Source organism: Pristiophorus japonicus, chromosome 6 (assembly GCF_044704955.1).
Source record: "Pristiophorus japonicus isolate sPriJap1 chromosome 6, sPriJap1.hap1, whole genome shotgun sequence".
In the NCBI taxonomy this organism is placed as follows: domain Eukaryota; kingdom Metazoa; phylum Chordata; class Chondrichthyes; family Pristiophoridae; genus Pristiophorus; species Pristiophorus japonicus.
The window spans coordinates 77,869,329-77,888,843 of NC_091982.1; the positions used below are offsets into that span (position 1 = coordinate 77,869,329).

A 19,515-nucleotide genomic window follows, 5' to 3' on the forward strand; every position below is an offset into this window, starting at 1 on the left:
AAACGTGCAGCAAAGCATGAGGAGAGTAACCCAAGGATCACTGCAGACCCGCTTGTCTTGCATATTGCTGAGTTACAGGACAAGACCCCACACTCACAGGGGTCTCGCCTGCTGAACTCATGATGAAAAGAGGTCTTAAGACCAAGCTATCTCTTGTACACCTGGATTTAAGTAATTATGTTGAATACGGAAGACAGAGTCAACAAGGGTACCACGATCGCGCAACTGCGTCACGCAAGATTTCTGTTAATGATCCTGTATATGTGTTGAATTATGGTCAGGGTCCCAAATGAATCGCTGGTACGGTCATGGCCAAGGAGGGCAACAGAGTGTTTGTTATTAAGCTCAAGAATGGGCAAACTTGCAGGAAACACATGGATGAAACACAGCTGAGGCACACAGGCGAGCCAGAGCAGTCGGACGAAGAAACTGTCAACAACCAACCAACCTACCAGCAGCCTTCAGTGGACTCAAGGGTCATCAGTGAACCCGGAATTTCAATCACGGACTTGAACAATAAAAATGGTCTTGCAATTCTTGACATGGCCACAGCCACCCCCAACAAGTCAGCCATCAGCCCACAACAGACTCCACACATTCACCCAAGACTGGAATCGAACTGAGACGGTCAACCCGGGAGCATAAAGCATCGGACCGTCTCAACCTGTGAAAGACTGTGATAAGAGCTCAGAGGAGGGTATTGTCATGTATGTACATGCTGCTTGTAGCCACCAGATGGTGTCATTGTTGGAGGCCACTGAGCAGCACACACATGGTGCTGCTCTGGTATAAAAGGCCAGCCATTTTGTGAGTCAAACACTTTGGGCCTAAATAAAGTAGAGCAAGGTTGTATCTTGCTTAGTTAAACAGTACTCAGTTTGAACCTTTATTGCATACATAACAGGTTCCTCACCAGGCTCCTCTTCCTCATCTTCTTCCTCCTCCTCCTCTTTCTCCTGAGGCCGTCCTGCAATCTCCTTGGCAATTCCTGTCCCCTCATGATGGCCAAGTTGTGCAGCATGCAGCACACCGCAATTAACTCAGAGACCTGCTGAGGGGAGTATTGTAGGCTGCCTCCAGAGTGGTCCAGGCATCGGAAGCGCTGCTTCAGCATTCCAAATGTCTGTTAAATAATATTGCGTGTGGTTGCATGGCTCTCATTATAGCGGTGCTCGGCTTCTTTCTGAGGGTTCCAGAGTGGGGCCATGAGCCTGGTGGTGAGGCCGTAACCTTTGTTCCCGACCAGCCAGCTATGACCTTGTGCTTGACGTTGAAACATACATGAGATACTGCTCTCATGCAAGATGAAAGCATCATGGATGCTCCCTAGATATTGGGCATTTGACTGTCATGATGCGCTGAGTATAGTCGCAGACAATCTGTACATTCAGGGAGTGGAATCCCGTTCGGTTTCGCAGATCTCTGGATTCCGCAAAGGTTTTCAAAGGGTGATGTGCGTACAGTCAATGGCACCCTGAACCTTGGGGAAGCCAGCAAATCGTCCAAAACATACAGCCCTCTCATTTTGGGTCTCCTTGGTCATTGGGAAGTTTATGAAGTCCATCCTGCATATTTACAGTGCATTAGTCACCTAATGCAGCAATGTGTAGCATGTTGCGAGCTGGAGCATATGTCCCCCGTTGATGCCTGGAAGGAGCCAGAGGAATAGAAGGCAAGTGCCAAAGTCACCTTCACCTCGACGGGCAGTGCAGTCCTGTTGCCGCTGGTAGGCTGCATGCCTGCTTGTAGGAGTTGGCATATCTCTGTGACCACCTCTTTTCTGAAGCACAGCCTTCAAACGCACGGCGCATCAGAAATGTGAAGGTGGTACTGAGGTTCCCTGTAAACCCGTACGATTAGGGTTAGGGTTACCCTAAATGCAGTGGTAAGGCCTCCTGCCCAAACGTCTGTGACCTCTTCAATTCCTTTGCAAATTATCAACAAGAAGCCTTCTTCCAGCTTGAAGCCGTATGGCAATAGCAGCCAGCATGAACGGTTCCTGACCTAGCATGGTCCCCATTCTTTTATCGTAATGACCTTTGAAACAAACTAGAAACTAGAAACTCACATAATAGTTCACAATCAAGTATGCAGTAATGCAGCGTTCTTCTCCCAAACGTCGCACTCATTCACAACTGCGACTTCTAACTTCGTTTTAAACATGGCGCCTACAGCACCTGGTGCGTCCAAGGCGCGTCTGGTTTTCCCGGGCGGGTCCTCAGGCGGACGCTAAATCAGGCAAAATGCCAAAAGTTCCACCCGGGGCGCTAGCGCGGCGATGCACAGCGATTTACGTCATCCCAACGGTCAAGACGGCGGCGGAGCGATAAATTTTATTGCCGCCCCAAAATCATTGCCAAAATTTCCGCCCGGGTGCAAAATCTTGTGCGCCTCATTTGACACTAAATGGGGCGCAAATTAACCGAAGATCCTGCCCAATAACTTTTAACTACCATCCTGCATCCTAATCTGCTAAGTCTGGGGTAGGCTTGCCCTCATAGCTTTCAGTTTAAAAACTTGATTCACTGCAAGTGTCTTGGTCTCTGTTTTTTTATTTCACTGTGTTCGCAACCAGAAGGGAAGGCATAGTTCAGGCAGCCACTGCTATGTATACAGGACCAGGGACCTTCTATCATAGTAATTCTGATGAAAGGTACATCCAAAATATCATATATGGGGCTAGAACCTCCACTTTTGTGCTTATCGCCCAAAAATGGGCTTTTCTCCAGCGTGGGCATTAAAAAAGGATTTTCAGATCGCCGGCTTCTTGCCCATTCTCAAAACACCTAGTTTACATTTTTGAAAATGGGTGTTGCCGCGAGCGATATCAAATGGGTGGTAGCATTAAAGTTTTTTGACCTTCTGCTGTAAAGTGTGGCCCTCCTTAGCAATGGCATGGTAACGCTCGATTCCCGCGATTCTGGAGGTCAAGGGTCACCATGACATGCGCAAAAGAGAAGACAGAGAGAGAGGGAGCTCAGAGGGACTGAAGGCGTGGCTGGGTGTGGTGTGGCTGCTTTGGGAGGAAGGAGGGAGACTTTAGAGCTTCACAGCAAGTAGGCAAACAAAAATTAGCTGTTACTAGCCACATATTTGAACGAATTTGCCCTATAATGGAGAGAGAGGAGGAGGTATCACAGCACGCTGTGGAGACTGACGCTGGAGAGAGCAGTGAGATGGGAGAGGAGCACATTGGAGGCCACAAAAGAGCCAGGAGGTTCTCGGATAAGGCAAATGCCTCCCTCCTGCAGGAGGTCGAGTTACGCTGGGGTGATTTGACACAGGGAGGGCGTGGGAAGCCCACCCCAAAGGCCTACCAGAGGATATGGACTGAGATAGCAGAGGTGGTCTCGTCGGTGAACAATGAGGTTCATGAGGGCAAACAATGCCACAAACGATGGAATGACCTTGTGGGATCCGCAAGAGTAAGGATTACATTTATTTACATGTACTTATGTATTTATATAATTTGATTTGTAACAGTCATGAGTGACTATCAGCAGATGTGAGATCTTGAACTTTTACCGGGAATATTTTACTCAAAGCCTGCGGCCACGGTGTACATCTTTAGGTAAAGAATGATAATAATCATAATAATCATAATTACATCTGTCGGTTATGTGTTGTATCAGTGTCTGTGACAGTACCTAGCAATGATATCACGCAATGATCTCATGCCATGTCGTCCTGTCACCTTTTACAGAAGAAGCTATCGACGATGAGGTCCGTGCAGAGGCGAACGGGTGGGGGGGCCACCAGTCCCCAGTGACATCACAGAGATGGAGGAGCGGGTGCTCGCACTCATGGGGAAGCACCCCCGGACAGCCACGGACGCATCTGCAGACCCTGAAGTGATGCCACGTGAGTGAGGCTTACACCATTGCGTCATATAAAGTCTATAGATGCCACACCCTCTCACAACCGAACAATCATATATAATAGATGATTTCTAAAAGTGTCATAGAAATAATGCTGGCCTAAAGAAAATCATTGCAATGCACGATATGTTGATGGTCATGAAATGTGATGTCTGCGATGATTTTGATAGCGGTGGTGCTTTTGTCGTGCATATGCCGTGTGTAGCGCTGGACTCAGCTTGTGATCCTAGCACCCCCTTCTCCTCTAATAACCTCATTTGTGTTTTGCAGCTCAGCCAGCAGCGCGGCCCCAGGCAAGACCACAGAGACCAAAAGGTGGGAGCGCGGGGCAGGAGTCGGCGGACGATCCTACTACATCTGATGCTGAGGAGCTTCGATTCTCACCTGTCAATCCGCTGGGTCTGTTCGCGACGGATGAGAGCGCGGACTTCGAATACCTGCATCGCCATGCTCCAGAAGCCATTCCACCCCAAGGCCATCTAGTGGTCCTCTGGTCATTCCCGCCTCCACTCTGGAGGTACCGGCCCCAAGCACCTCTCCACAGGGCACCCCATTTGTCCCCAGGACGGCGCCGACCCCGCGGAGGCCTCATGGACACAGCAGGTCTGTTCCACGAGCACGACATGACAGTGGAGAGATGGTACAGTTTTCCAGGAGGACTGTAGACATTGGTGACCAGCTCATCGAAGCATTGGGGGGCATATCCCGACAGCTGGCCATTATGGCTGAGTATATTCTGTGCATGGCGGAGTCCCTGGATGCGATAGCCAGGAACACTGCTGCCACAGCCCTCCCAGTGGTCCCAGAGCATGGCACACCACCGTTAGGTTCTGCGCCACCACTGCGAACGACAGATGAGAGCAAGGACCAAGATCCTGCTTCTGCATCAGAGAATGTTGCCCCTTGGCACCTCCCATTCCTGTACCCGTGCAAGCAATGCATCTGCCTTCATCCCCCCCACAATGAGGCACCGCCTGAGGAGCTCCTCGGCCAGGCGCCGTGGAGCGAGGAGGGGAAGAGGTAGAGGTGGGGAGAAGAAGGAGAGGGGGAAAGGAAAGTGAGATGCATGTGCGCAGGTGATGGTTGTGTTATATCTCCATCTGGGTGTATGCAATTTGTTGCAATGTATGGGGGCTGGGGACCATGCTCCTGCTTTGCCTTTGTATTCTATGTTGCTGGACATGTTGAACATGTGATTGATGTCAATGGTGGAAAAAGTGGGGTGTGGGCGGGGGTTGGGTGTTATTGGCTGTGTTACTTATGATTTCAGACCAATGTTGGTATTAAACTTTTGTTATTGAACATAACCTTGTTGCGCATTGTCTCAGATAGCTGGGCCATTACACACTTCTGATTCCTTACCATAAAAGGGTTAAATACAACTTAACATCAATCAATGTAAACTTTAACTGACACCAAGGTGATGGGCACCATTGATGTCTGAGCTGCACATACACGGCAGTGTGTCAGTGTTGTCACTCACATCAACGCTCTTTCAGGCAAATCTTTCAGATATCAGCTCCTCATGTAAGAGTGGGATTTAACAAATGCCAGCCACACCGCTGGCATTCGTTCCGATTTGTTCCACTTTTTGTGGGCATTTTTTTGAGTGAGCGATATTGTGGGTGATGTGTGTGCAAGGTGGTGAAATTGATGATGGGCGATATCCATGGCTAGTTTGGGTAAAAATGTTCTTTACGACAAAAAACAGTGGGTGGGCGTTCATATTGAGTCTCGGCATTAATTCCGTGCAGAAAGTAACACTGGGTGATATTATGGGCGTTGATTACGCCCATTCTGCTGATTCCGCCCAAAGAAAGTGGGCAGGCGATAATATTTTTTCCCAGCGTTAAGCACATGGGGAAAGTAACGCTCGCCGATAAGTCTCCTAAAAAAGCCCATCAGTTTCCATTTTGTGCCAAAATGGGTGATATATGGGCGTTATATGTCATTTCAGCGGTAAAATGGGCGTTAAGTGGCCGTTAAGCATCCAAAGAAAATGGAGGTTCGAGCCCCTTATGTTTTCTCTTTACTGATGGTGCTCTGCATCTCTAGTATTTTCCATTTTTATTTCAGAATTCCAGCATTTGCATTTTTTTTACCTGTTTATGGTAACTAACTGCAAACTTGGTACATCTTCCTGTTTAGCCTTGGCTTTTAAAAAGATGAAATAAACATTGAATACATAAGTAAACCAAGATTTAATTAAGGCCACGTAGGCATATTTTTCAATGAAAAATTCCAAAATTCAATTCTCAACAATTTTATAGAAATGCATTTTTACTTACTGAATAATCATAAATTAGCGATTCTCATAATATATTAGATGCCATAACACCCATTATAAAAATGTATCCTGCAGCTCACTGTGAGCAATGCCGTGGGAGATTTGCTAGTCGAGTAACACAGACACATTTAGTGTAAGTCCATCCTAAGAACATAAGAAACAGGAACAGAAATAGGCCCTATGGCCCCTCGAGCCTGCTCCGCCATTCAATAAGATCAGGGCTGATCATCGACCTCAACTCCACTTTCCTGCCGATCTCCATATCCCTTGATTCCCCTGGACTCCAAAAATCTATCTATCTCAGCATTGAATATATTCAGAGACTCAGCATCCACAGCCCTCTCGAGCAGAGAATTCCAAAGATTCACAACCCTCTGAGCGAAGAAATTCCTCCTCATCTCTGTCTTAAATGGCCTACCCCTTATCCTGAGACTGCACCCCCTAGTTCTAGACACTCCAGCCAGGGGAAACAACCTCTCACAATTTATCCTGTCAATCCCCTTCAGAATCTTGTATGTTTCAATGAGATCACTTCTCATTCTTCTAAACTCCAGAGCGTATAGGCCCATTCTACATAGTCTCTCTTCATAAGACAGCCCTCTCATCCCAGGAATCAATCTAGTGAACCTCCGTTGTACCACCTCCAAGGCAAGTATATCCTTACTTAGATAAGGAGACCAAAACTGTGCACAATACTCCAAGTGTGGTCTCACCATTGTAGCAGATTTCCTTACTCATACTCCAACCCCTTTGTAATAAAGGACAACATGCCATCATGCTCTGTCACACTCCAGATATCAGATTCCAATGTGCTACACTGTGTTACAAAAGTTAAAACAAACTTTAAAAAAGAAAAACAAAAGCAGTAATTTAATGGTAAGTTCTCTTCACTTGCGGCCTGAAATTTACAGCACTTTCTAATCTGCAAATTCTCTGACGAACTTGTTGACTCAAAGGGACAAAATTCCACCTTTACATGGTATAATGCTTCTTTCCTTATTAAACATCATATGATCTAATTTTGCATGAGCAGCACCAAGGGAGGTTTGCTTGTGTTTGAAATGTTTTCAGGTTTTGCAATGAGTCACTAAATTTGTCTTACTAACAGTTCCCATCACATTGGTACAGTGGAGGAGGGACTTCACCAATTTTGGGATTAAGGCATATTATTGAAAGGTTACCGAGAATGTTTTAATTTGCATTCAGCCATGCTGCACTTGACTAGAAGTTAAATAATTGCCCCTTCCCACCAATTGCATCCCTGATAAGCACAAACATTCATCGTAAAAGTACATTTTAAAAAGTTACATTTCTGCTTGGAAATAAAGTTTATATCTGAGAAAAATGGTCTATGTGATCCTAATGAAAGGCTTAAAACAGAACAGGAATTCTGATACACAGCATCTTGTAAAACATTATTAAATATACCTGTTCCACAGTTAGGTTGATGTTGTGCAAGGCTTTCTGGACTTTGGATTTTGGAGATGATAAGTTGTCACGGGCAAATTGCAGTTTAGTGTCAAATAACAGAAGATCATTTTGTTCGGCAAGTGAACATTCTGGGTCAGCTTCAATATACAGATTCAGCTGTTTCTTGCTCAGCACTCTCTCCTTCCTTTCTTTCACCTTCATTTCTTCCTTGCTTAAGTTTGATTGCTTCTCGAAGGAACTGCTGCTTTCCCATGCCAAGCTAGCTTCACAAAACGTTATGGCAATATGTGGACACTCGGGCTGTTTCCTTACAACTTCTAGTTCTTCCATTAAAAGCAAATGCTGAAGAGATGAGAAGAGGAGAAAAATTGTGATCAAAGCAGTATAAAATGTTCCTAAAATATTGCAAAAATACTGAGTTTAGTACTTGTGGAACATCCAAAAATTCACGGTGGGAAGGAATTCCTTCCCCCTGATTTAGACTTCCAAAAAATGAAGATGGGACATTTTCCTATGTTAAAGGTGCTATGCAAATACAAATTGTTATTATTGATTAACAGCAATTTAATAGTTAATTGGCCTCAATCACGAGACGGATGAAAAGTGACCAAATTCATTTCATTTGGGACTCTTTAAAGTCAGCTCCTCGCAACGCTCCCAACAAAAAGAACCTTACATTTTATATATATATTTGCCAATATCAGCCATTTTATATAGCATTTACAGTTTTTTTTCCCAAATTCAATAATGGACTTTTGCTAATTGTTCTCTCCTTATGTTTCCTTCTTGAAGGCTTTGCTCTTGTAAGTTCTTATTGTAGTGTTAACATCCAAAATATTTGACACTGACTTCAGATACAACACTCTCAGTGAGAAGCTGTACTTGAAATCAGTGTAAATAAAAATTGGGAGAAATGTAAAATGGGCTGTTGACTTGTTATCTCCTACGCTAACAAAGCACTGGGATTTATTTCTAGGGGTATAGAATTCAAAAGTAGTGAAGGTATGTTAAACTTGTATAAGACTCTGGTCAGGCCACACTGTGCACAGTTCTGGTCTCCATACTATAAGAAAGGACATAGAGGCACTGGGGAAAGTGCAAAAAATATTTACAAGGATGGTACTAGAACTGAGAGATTATAGCTATCAGGAAAAATTGAACAGGTTGAGGTTTTTTTCTTTAAAAAAAGGGAAGACTTAGAGGTGTCCCAATAGAGGTCTTTAAAATTATGAATGGGTTGGACAGGGTAGATGTGGAGAGAATGTTTCCACTTATCGGAGAATCCAAAACTAGCACCCACAAATAAAAGGTAGTTACTAATAAATCCAATAGGGAAATAAGGAAAAATTACTTTACTCAGAGATCACGTGGACCGGCCCAACCAATGAAAGTGGGGGGAATCCCTATTTATACATAATGGTGAGTTCCATTTTTACGGAGCTGCCATAAGTGTGAATGGGAATACCCCCAAAAATACACAACACATGAAATAATTTTAAAAACACATTGCATATTTAAAATGAATTAAAATGACATTTAATTAAATATTTTTTTAAATATATTAAAAAAAAATTTTTTTTAGTATGTTTCAACAGGACAAATAATAAACTTACCTTAATGGACAGGGCTTTAAATATATACATGAGTGAAAACATTTTTTTATTTTTTTAACCTTTACGCTGGCAAAAGCAGATCTAACTTACCAGGTGTAAGCATTTCAAGGGCATTCGCTGGGCAGAAGATGGGTAAATAGACCAACTCTCTGCCAGCGAATGCCCATTTCTGTTAGATTCGAACGATCTGTCAATTGTGGGGCCCCAACGGGCGCGTGCACACCTTGTACGCGCCCGTAGAAGCTGCAAATTCATCTCATATTTAAAGCATAATGCTAATTTTCAGTTCATAGGAAATGTAGGTTTGCCTTTCGAAACAGTTTTTTTGTGTGCAGGTGTGTAAGCGTGTAAGAGATTGACCTAGTTGTGTGTATCACATGACCACAGCAATCTTCAGCCCCTGGGTTTCCAACAAAATGGCCTTCAGAACTGGCTTTCAACCAATAAAAGCCTTATTTGTTGGAACAATGCTGTCTAATAGAAAATGCTGACTAGCCACGGCTATGGCTACAACACCGTTTTAGCCACATGCATTAATTTTTGTGTAAACCACCTTACATACATTCACACAATACAGGTAAATGTACTTCACATGTGTATATTTACTTAACAAACATCTACCACCATTCAGTAATCAAGGAAGTAAAGTACTCAACGATCAAAAAACACTCACACATTCTGCTTTTGTCTTATCATTTACAGGTTGAATCTCCCTTATCCAGAACCCTCGGGTCCTGGCCTGTTCTGGATAAAGGATTTTTCTGGATGAGGGTGGTCACGTTAAATTGGATGGTACAGGTACTGAGCAAGGAGATATCGGGGGTGGCTGGCTTGGGGCTGGGAGTGTGGCAGAGAGATCATGGGGGGTGGGGCGGTGGATTGCGGGGTCAGGCCAGCGATTGCGGGAGTCGGCAGCGAGGAAGGATTTCCATTTGTTCATGTCAGAGCTCTGCGCATGCGCCACCCAGTGGCCGGGAATCGTTCTGGACGAGGGGTGGTTCCGGATAAGAGAGTTCTGGATAAGGGAGGTTCAACCTGTACCAAAGATGCACAAAAAGACAAATAAATAAAGCACAGAAACTGCCAACTTTAAACCAGAATCTGCTCCAGGGAGCTGTGGGAGTCAGAGCTGGAGGATCAGTAAATTAATTAAACTCAGTGGAAAGCACTGGCAAGTTGTGGCACTATAACAGTGATTTAAACAAACACAACATCTACTATTCTGTAGGAAAGTAAATTGAATTAATAGTGGGGAAAAGATTATTAGATTGCTAATTTATTACTGTGATATAATCATTACTCCTTTCTCAGCTAATGACAAATGTATTGCACAATGGCACCTCAATTATCCACCAATTCCCATTACTGATCATGCAGGTTCCTATTATTATAGCAGATAATTGAAGATATGCAATTAAAATATTCAGGGACAACCAGCTGTAATCAATAAATAACATTCTACTAGCTTAACACCCGCGTAAATGTTTCAGGAATCTTGTTTACACTTCAAAATTTGTGTGGTAAATTGATCTGTCATTGTAACTCAAAAGCTATACCTTAAATCTGCCCACAGCAACAGATGCCTCAGACAAGGCTTTTACAGATATGGGTGTGATCTTCAACGCAAAGGTCATTGCATTAAAGACTGCAACAATTGTAAATGCCTACATGGATAAAAGAAAACAAAGTTAGAGTTGGTAATAAAACAGAAAATACTGGAAACATGCAGTAGGTCAGTCAGCATCTGAAAGAATAAAACTGATTGACATTTCAGAAGGAATATTTTATTATAATCAGCGTAGGTTAAAGGGCTAGCATTCTTTTTGCTGATACATTTACTGCAAGCTTAGTTCCAAGATGAACACATGGTGGATCTTTAATATATTACATATCTGGTAACCAATATTCAAAAAGAACAAAATGTTCTGGCAGAGCTGGGCACTGTGAAAAGTCAGGATGCTACTTCACATTTGTGACAGAGAAGGAGTAACAAGCAAAGCAATAGCCTGCATGAATCTTTCTCTCACACCATGTCATTGTGGAGCAATGTTGAGAGAGTACTGAGAGAATGTAGCTTCTCTGTTCTCTTGATTGGGGAATTATATATTAGATTGAATCATATATTCGACTGTGGTTACAAATTAATTACAATTGTGGATGCAATTTGAGCATTGTGGTAATGGCAACCATCTTTTGGTTGAGGACACTCAAATAAAAAGAAACATCTCAGTCTAGTTGTAGGTTAACCAATCATAGACCACATTAACTAGAACAGTGGAGCTGAAGAAGCTACAATGAAGCTACATTCCTACCAACCAGGCCTGTGATTGTGCTTACCTGAGCTGCAGTGAGATCATATCCCATTACCATGTGCAGTGTGAATGTACAGCTACTGGATACTACAACCACAATTGGGGCAACTCCAACTGTGATGCTCTGCACGTAGCCTGCTTTCTCTAGAAAATGTCTCTCTCTGCTTCTGATCACTGCAACAAAATATGAACATAATCAAGCATGTTTTCCAAGGCGATCCAGAATAATTGTTCACTTGGTGAGGAGTTCAAATACCAGGGGGCAGAAGTTAATAATTATGAAATTAGGACTGAGAAGGGAAGTCAAGTGAACTTTTTTATTAAAGTACAATAGACTTCTGGAATAAGGTATTAATTGTTTCATTATGCAATTACACACATTTCTGGAAGGATATGGTGGAAGGCAGGTAGGTAGAGTAGAGGTTCTCAAAAAAGGACAGATCTGTTGAACCATATTGCCTTTTCTTGTTCCTAAAACTTCTGATGTTCCATCAGACTTCATGAGTAAGTATAGTTTTCTCTATAATCCATTTTAATGACATTTATACTCAGATTGGCTAAACATTCAGTTGCTATGGACAGCCATTAAAATATGTTTGCAATTGCATTTTCTTTAGCATTAGTGATCCTTTCAAATTTAATTTTGAAAATAAATGTCTGTGATAATGGCTCACAGCTCAAAATACTGGCAGTTCTTTCTGTTTCTCCTCAGCATAAGTGAAACTAAGGGACACTGATAAGAACCTCCAAATTTATGGAATAGATAATAGAAAAGACTGGAATGTCCACTGTCAAGAAGCTAAATACAATTATTTTTTCCCATCATAAAATTAGCTTTGTCGACCAAATTTCATATGCTGCAGGCATTCTGCACACTCAAAGTGGTTTTGGCTGCTTTCCATATATGACAGTCCTCAGGCACCCTGTCTATTTTCTATATCTGTCTGCCTTTTTACCTTGCCTTGTCTCAGAACAAAATAAACTATTTTCAAATTTCCACCTAATTTTGTTTTCGTATTTCTGCAAAAAAAAAATTAGTTTGGAGATTTGTCTCTCATAGATTTTTAATTGAAACTATAAATCATCTAAAAGCTATTTTATATAGTCATAGATTGGTTTCCCCATATGAGGAATTACTGATATCAACCATGTTATTGTATTTCACAACCCAAGTCCAGACATATCACTGACAGCAGGAAAGAATTAAGCATTGCATGTTTATTTTTCTGTGAAAACTGAAAGTCGTGATCAAACCATCTTAGTTCATTCTCATGTATATTTTAGCAACCAAATATGAAATGGGATTGGGAGAGGTCGGAGTGGATCAGAAGCCTATCCTTCTCTACAATCTAACATATGGCATAGTGGAGATTTAAACTAGGGGAAAGTGAGAATATGTAAATAAAGATATAAAAACAAAATTACAAGTAAGGACAGTTATGTCATCTATTAGATCAATGAAGGCCCCTGTACCAGCAGATCTGCAACATGTTCTGCAAGGCCAGACATTTCCACTTCTAAATAAAAGTCAATCTTGTTAAAGTTAAATATCAGAAATGTAAAAAAATCATATACAGAATACAGTATCCCTAATGTGCATGGTAATGTAGTGGTTAGTTACGAGATTTAGTAATCCAGAGACTTGGAATAACAATCCAGAGAACAAGAGTTAAAATCCCACTATGGCAGTTTGAGAATTTGGATTCAATTTTTAAAATCTGGTGTTAAAAAGTTGGTTATCAGTAAAAGTGAGAATGGATTGTTGTTAAAAAAAACTAAACTAGTTCACTTTAGGGAAGGAAACCTGCCGTCCTAACCCAGTTTGGCCTATGTGTGATTCCAGTCCCATGCCAACATGGTTTAACTGCCCTCTGAAGTGGCCAAACATGCCACTCAGTTGTATCAAACCAGTACAAACCATCAGCTTCTCGGGACAATGAGGGATGGACAAAAAGTACGGCCTTGCCAATGACACCCACATCCTGAGAATGAATATATTTTTTTAAACCATTTACTCTCACAGTAAACTTACAGTGAACCTTCTCAGCAAACAACTTTTCCCAGGTGTACATCTTGATGAACCTAATGCAGTTTAGAATCTCATTCATCAGTCGCACACGTCTGTCTGTGATTTTAATACATTGCTTCCTGAAGTAAGTTGTCAGACTGGACAGAAACATCTGGGAAAAGAGGAAAAAGGAACATTGTCTGTCAAAAGTTAAATCTGGAAGTGAGCTAAAGTGGTTTATCCATAAGGAAGTAAATCACTATTAGTGTCTTTTTTCCAAGCATGTGTTCTCAGCACGTGCTTTCTTAATACTTTCAACTCAGATTGCTCCCACAGCAGCCTCGATTGATAAAAACTGCAACCAGACATATAGCCTCATGTAATGCTAATGGCAATATATTTGCTTAGAACACAGAGATAATAGTGATTAACAGCAACACTACTAAAAAGATTAATCCTTGAACAACATTTGATAAACAAATCACTACTCACTTGCAAAAAAAACAGAAAATGCTGGTAAATACACAACAGGTCAGTCACTATCTGGGGCGAGAAGAGACAAGTTAATGTTCAGGCTTGGCCCTTCTTCAGAACTGAAAAATTAAAAATGAACAAGTATTTTAATAAAAATCAGAGGGAGGGAAAAGAAAACAAACACAGAGAGGAAGTATCAGTGGAATAGCTGTAACCTGCCAAAAGGTAACAGGAGATGGTTAGATAACTGAAATAATCTTTACAGCAGGCAATGGAAAGGAGCTTGAGAGAAATTAAATACATCAGAGGAACATCATAGGCAGTCCCTCGGGATCGAGGAAGACTTGCTTCCACTCTTAGCATGAGTTCTTAGGTGGCTGTACAGTCCAATACGAGACCCACAGTCTCTGTCACAAGTGGGAGAGATAGTTTTTGAGGGAAAGGGTGGGCAGGGAGCCTGGTTTGCCACACGGTCCTTCCGCTGCCTGCGCTTGATTTCTGCATGCTCTCGGCAGCGATACTCGAGGAGCTAAGCACCCTCCCAAATGCACTTCCTCCACTTAGGGCGGTCTATGGCCAAGGACTCCAGGTGTCAGTGAGAATGTCGCACTTTATCAGGGAGGCTTTGAGGGTGTCCTTGTAATGTTTCCTCTGCCAGCCTTTGGCTCGTTTGCCGTGGACGAGTTCCGAGTAAAGCGCTTGCTTTGGGAGTCTCGTGTCTGGCATGCGAATTATGTGGCCTGCCCAGCGGAGCTGATCAAGTGTGGTCAGTGCTTCAATCCTGGGGATGTTGGCCTGGTCGAGGATGCTAATGTTTGTGCGTCTGTCCTCCCAGGGGATTTGCAGGATCTTGCGGAGACATCGCTGGTGGTATTTCTCCAGCGACTTGAGGTGTCTACTGTACATGGTCCACGTCTCTGAGCCATACAGGAGGGTGGGTATTACTACAACCCTGTAGACCATGAGCTTGGTGACAGTTTTGAGGGACTGATCTTCAAACACTCTTTTCCTCAGGCGGCCGAAGGCTGCACTGGCGCACTGGAGGCAGTGTTGGATCTCATCATCAATGCCTGCTCTTGTTGATAGGAGACTCCCGAGATAGGGGAAGTGGTCCACATGTCCAGGGCCACGCGTGGATCTTGATGTTTGGGGGGCAGTGCTGTGCGGCGAGGACAGACTGGTGTAGGACCTTTGTCTTACTAATGTTTACCGTAAGGCCCATGCTTTCATACACCTCGGTAAATACATCGACTGTGTCCTGGAGTTCAGCCTCTATGTGTGCCGACGCAGGCGTCGTCCGCGTACTGTAGCTCGACAACACAGGTTGGAGTGGTCTTGGACCTGGCCTGGAGACGGCGAAGGTTGAACAGCTTCCCACTGGTTCTGTAGTTTAGTTCCACTTCAGCGGGGAGCTTATCAACTGTGAGGTGGAGCATGGCAGCGAGGAAGATTGAGAAGAGGGTTGGGGCGATGACGCAGCCCTGCTTGACCCCAGTCCGAGCATGGAATAGGTCTGTGATAGATCTGTTGGTAAGGATCACGGCTTGCATGTCGTCGTGGAGCAGGCGGAGTATGGTGACGTACTTTTAGGGGCATCCAAAACAGAGGAGGTCGCTCCATAGACCCTCGCAGTTGATAGTGTCAAAGGCCTTTGTAAGGTCGAAGAAGGCCATGTATAAGGGCTGGCACTGTTCACTGCATTTTTTCTGCAGCTGTCGCGCTGCAAAAATCATGTCCGTTGTGCCCCGGACAAAGAACATGTGAATGGCTAAGGCAGTGAGAGGCTTGGTTTTAGCCTGCTTTTTTTCTCTTTTTGTGGTAGTGGACCACATTCATTTCACACCTGATCTGCAGGCTTTCTATGTTTTCAATATCTACATATTATCCCTTCTTCCTTGGGTTGCAGTTCATAGCTTTAGCTATTCACATGTTTTTTGATTCTCTGATGTCGTTAATTTCTTTAATGGTTATTTCCATTGTCTAATATAAAGAACATCACAGTTATCTCATAGTCTACTGTTTTTTTTTTCAGTAGACCACAGTTCATTTCCTCAATACTTCTCTCTTTGTTTTCTCTCCCCTTCCCTCTGCTCTGATTCTATTAAAATGCTTGTTCATCTTTCATTTTTCAGGGCCGAGCCCAACTTGACTCCGCTCCACAGATGTTGACTGACCTGTGTTTCCAATATTTCTGTTTTTGTTTTAGCATTTGCAGTTTTTTAACTTTTGATTTGCATTTCTCACTTGCAGTCCATTTCTATCCTGGATACCACCGAAGTGGTTTATAAAGACAAGAGGATTACACCATGTAAGATGCAACATATATTCTGCTGTATGTAATCTGACATGTCTCTTTAAGGCCATAAGGGCTAGCTGCTGTAAATAAATACATCCCAAGATCAAATAGCGGCTAAATGCTAAGGAAATAGATTGGCAGCTGGTATAAATCCCCGACTTCTCTCCAAAGACAGAAGAGACCATCAGGAAATGCCTGATTAACTTTCTCTTTCTAATATATATATTTGAGAGAACAAAGATTGCATAGTTAGCTCCAAATCCAACTTCTAGCTGTTTTTGGAGACCACCAAAATTTTGAGTACAATTTTGTCTCAAATGCTTGGAAACATCATGAACTGAACAGTGTTCAAGCAACCATCTGTGGACCCAAAACAGTAATGAGGAACATCTATGGACCACAAATTGATCACTTTCATCGCCTAGTGGACCCTGCCATGATACAATTGTGTTTCCCTGCAAGTTTATACTTGTGGAATAAAATTTCAAGTACACAGATAACTCGATGGAACTCCAACAAAATGCTATAAATTGAGCCCAAATAATTTGGAATAAAACAATACACACATTAGGTCTGCTTATAAATACTCCACTATCTGTACTTGAAAAATTCTACTCTTCGTATGACTACAGGAGTGAAATTTTGCTGGATGTTCTCCCACTCTTCCGCTGTAACTTCAGCGAAAGAGCTGCAGAAACTTCAGAAAAGCAGCATAAATACTGTTTCCGCTGTTCCTTTCCACTGGTGGACGATTGGGAGAACCCCTGCAGAAATTCATCCTAATCTCATTTACAATGAAATATTTTTTCTTCCTAGATCTGTCTCATAGACAAAAAGTTTCAAAATTTGTGCTAAAATATTCCAAAAATATTTTTAAAATTAGAAATTTCTTCTAAGTGCCAAATAAGTCTTCAAGTTACAAAATGAGTGTGTGGGGATGTCATTCAAACAATATTTGGGCACAGGGTACTGTAGAAAATCTGCAAATATTTGCATAAATGTTAGCACAAAACAATGGTATTAGGCCAGTCTGCTAATAGTCATTGTCGAGCAAGATCAAGTTATATCATCATTGACAACTATTCCGAAAAGCGGCTTTTGTATTTTGAGAGCATGTTTCTTTCCAAAACGTCTTCTTTGTTTGCTGATGAGATTAAAGCAGCTTTTCTAAAAGGGTTCTCTTTGTTCCACAATTAGTTGTTATGACAAGTTCATTTTAGTTTTTACTGTGTTATTGGCTGCTGTCTTTGAAAATCTCCGAAGATGGGCGACAACAAAAGGAACCCCGATCATTGATGGTTACAGCTGTACCGGAATGGAGTACAAAAGCAGGGAGGTCCTGCTGCAACTGTACAGGGTATTGGTGAGGCCGCACCTGGAGTACTGTGTGCAGTTTTACTGTGTGCAGTTTTGGTCACCTTACTTAAGGAAGGATATACTAGCCTTGGACGGGGTACAGAGACGATTCACTAGGCTGATTCCGGAGATGAGGGGGTTACCTTATGATGATAGATTGAGTAGACTGGGTCTTTACTCGTTGGAGTTCAGAAGGATGAGGGGTGATCTTATAGAAACATTTAAAATAATGAAAGGGATAGACAAGATAGAGGCAGAGAGGTTGTTTCCACTGGTCGGGGAGACTAGAACTAGGGGGACACAGCCTCAAAATATGGGGAAGCCAATTTAAAACCGAATTGAGAAGGAATTTCTTCTCCCAGAGGGTTGTGAATCTGTGGAATTCTCTGCCCAGGGAAGCAGTTGAGGCTAGCTCATTGAATGTATTCAGATCACAGATAGATAGATTTTTAACCAATAAGGGAATTAAGGGTTATGGGGAGCGGGCGGGTAAGTGGAGCTGAGTCCACGGCCAGATCAGCCATGATCTTTTTGAATGGCGGAGCAGGCTCGAGGGGCTAGATGGCCTACTCCTGTTCCTAATTCTTATGTTCTTATGATTGTTTTACAAATGCCACTTGTTTTACAGTAACCCACGAAAAATCAAGGACTGCCATTAAAAGTTCAGATTTCAAGAACAAAAAAAATGTAATTTGTACTTGCACAATGCAGATTTTTTTAAACAGGTGACACTATAACAAAGGAATAGGATTGATGAGAAAGAGACTCAGAGAATCAGGAAGAGAGCAATGAAGTAGGAGCAACAGCAATTGGCAGAGTAAAAGAGAAAGATTAGGAAAGCTGGTGAGCAAAAAAGGTTCATACAAAACTGAAAGCATTTTTTTTAAATGGACAATGGTCTTCTTCATAATGACAATCTATTTAGTCAAGCTCTCTCTGTTCATTCACATCTGGATTTGAACCCTGATCCTAGATGGGGAAGTATAGGGCTAGAATTTCCCTAACTTGTTTTTCTGGGGCCCTCACCTGAGGTGTGCCTTTCTGTCCGCCTCCAAGCGCGCCGAAAAAAGACATTGGTATTCTGGCCACTCCCCAGCCTCTCTTTGGTCGTGGCGCAGCGTGGCCCAAAGGATTGGGGGCGGAGCCAGGTTCTGGCGCTGAAAATAGTGCCAGGACCTCTGCACATGCGTGCTAGAGTCTGCGCGCATGTGCAGTAGCTCCTGGCAGGCCGTTTCTGCAAACGCGCTGTGCAGGTTGTGTGGGAGGGGCCCGAAGCACACCGCCCCAGCCCTGGCCGAATGGGCTTCCTCATCGGCGGCCAGAGTGTGCTCTGCAGGCTGTGTCAACTCTGACCTGATTGTAAATCTCCTGAAGAGTTTCTGGGGTCTGGGTTTGTAACTCTCGACCAGATGAACCGGGTTTCATGCGGCTGTTTGATGCCATGCCGGACATTAGTCTAGACGTGCTTCGAGGACTCTGAAGGGGTTTGTGGACCATTGTCATCAGCAAGCAGTCATCACCAACGCCCCAAACGTGAAGCCAGGCCCTCTGTGTGCGAGGACGGGAGTAACTGCGTCGCGCAGGCAGCCCAGTAAGCTGCCCCGACAGCAGGAACAGATGCACCTGAGCGGAGGGAACGTCCACTGTATCTCGGGCGAACAAGATCCTCAGGATACTGAAGTCCAAGGGGCTGGCTCCAGACCTTCCAGAGCATTTGTACCATTTGATCAAGAGGATATTTCCACCTCCCCCGTCCCCTCTCCTCCCCCCTCCTCTCCTCCCCCTCCCCTCTCCTCCCCCCCTACCCTCCCCCCTCCTCTCCTCCCCCGTCCCCTCTCCTCCCCCCCTCTCTCCTCCCCC

The 19,515-nt window shown here is 43.4% G+C and overlaps 1 protein-coding gene across 3 annotated transcripts in view; it reads right to left on the reverse strand.

Annotated features, from left to right (window-relative positions):
- Positions 1-19,515, reverse strand: part of LOC139265700 (ATP-binding cassette sub-family C member 5-like) — a 315,900-nt gene that overhangs the window by 143,689 nt on the left and 152,696 nt on the right. For all 3 annotated transcript variants that reach the window (XR_011593604.1, XR_011593603.1, XM_070882951.1), the window contains exons 8-11: positions 13,554-13,701; positions 11,547-11,695; positions 10,766-10,873; positions 7,594-7,938 (exon numbers count right to left, since the gene is read on the reverse strand). Coding sequence is in view for 1 of the 3 variants with exons in the window: in XM_070882951.1 (XP_070739052.1) it covers positions 7,594-7,938; positions 10,766-10,873; positions 11,547-11,695; positions 13,554-13,701 (750 nt within the window). In the remaining 2 variants the exon portion in view is untranslated. The remainder of the gene's footprint in view (positions 1-7,593; positions 7,939-10,765; positions 10,874-11,546; positions 11,696-13,553; positions 13,702-19,515) is intronic.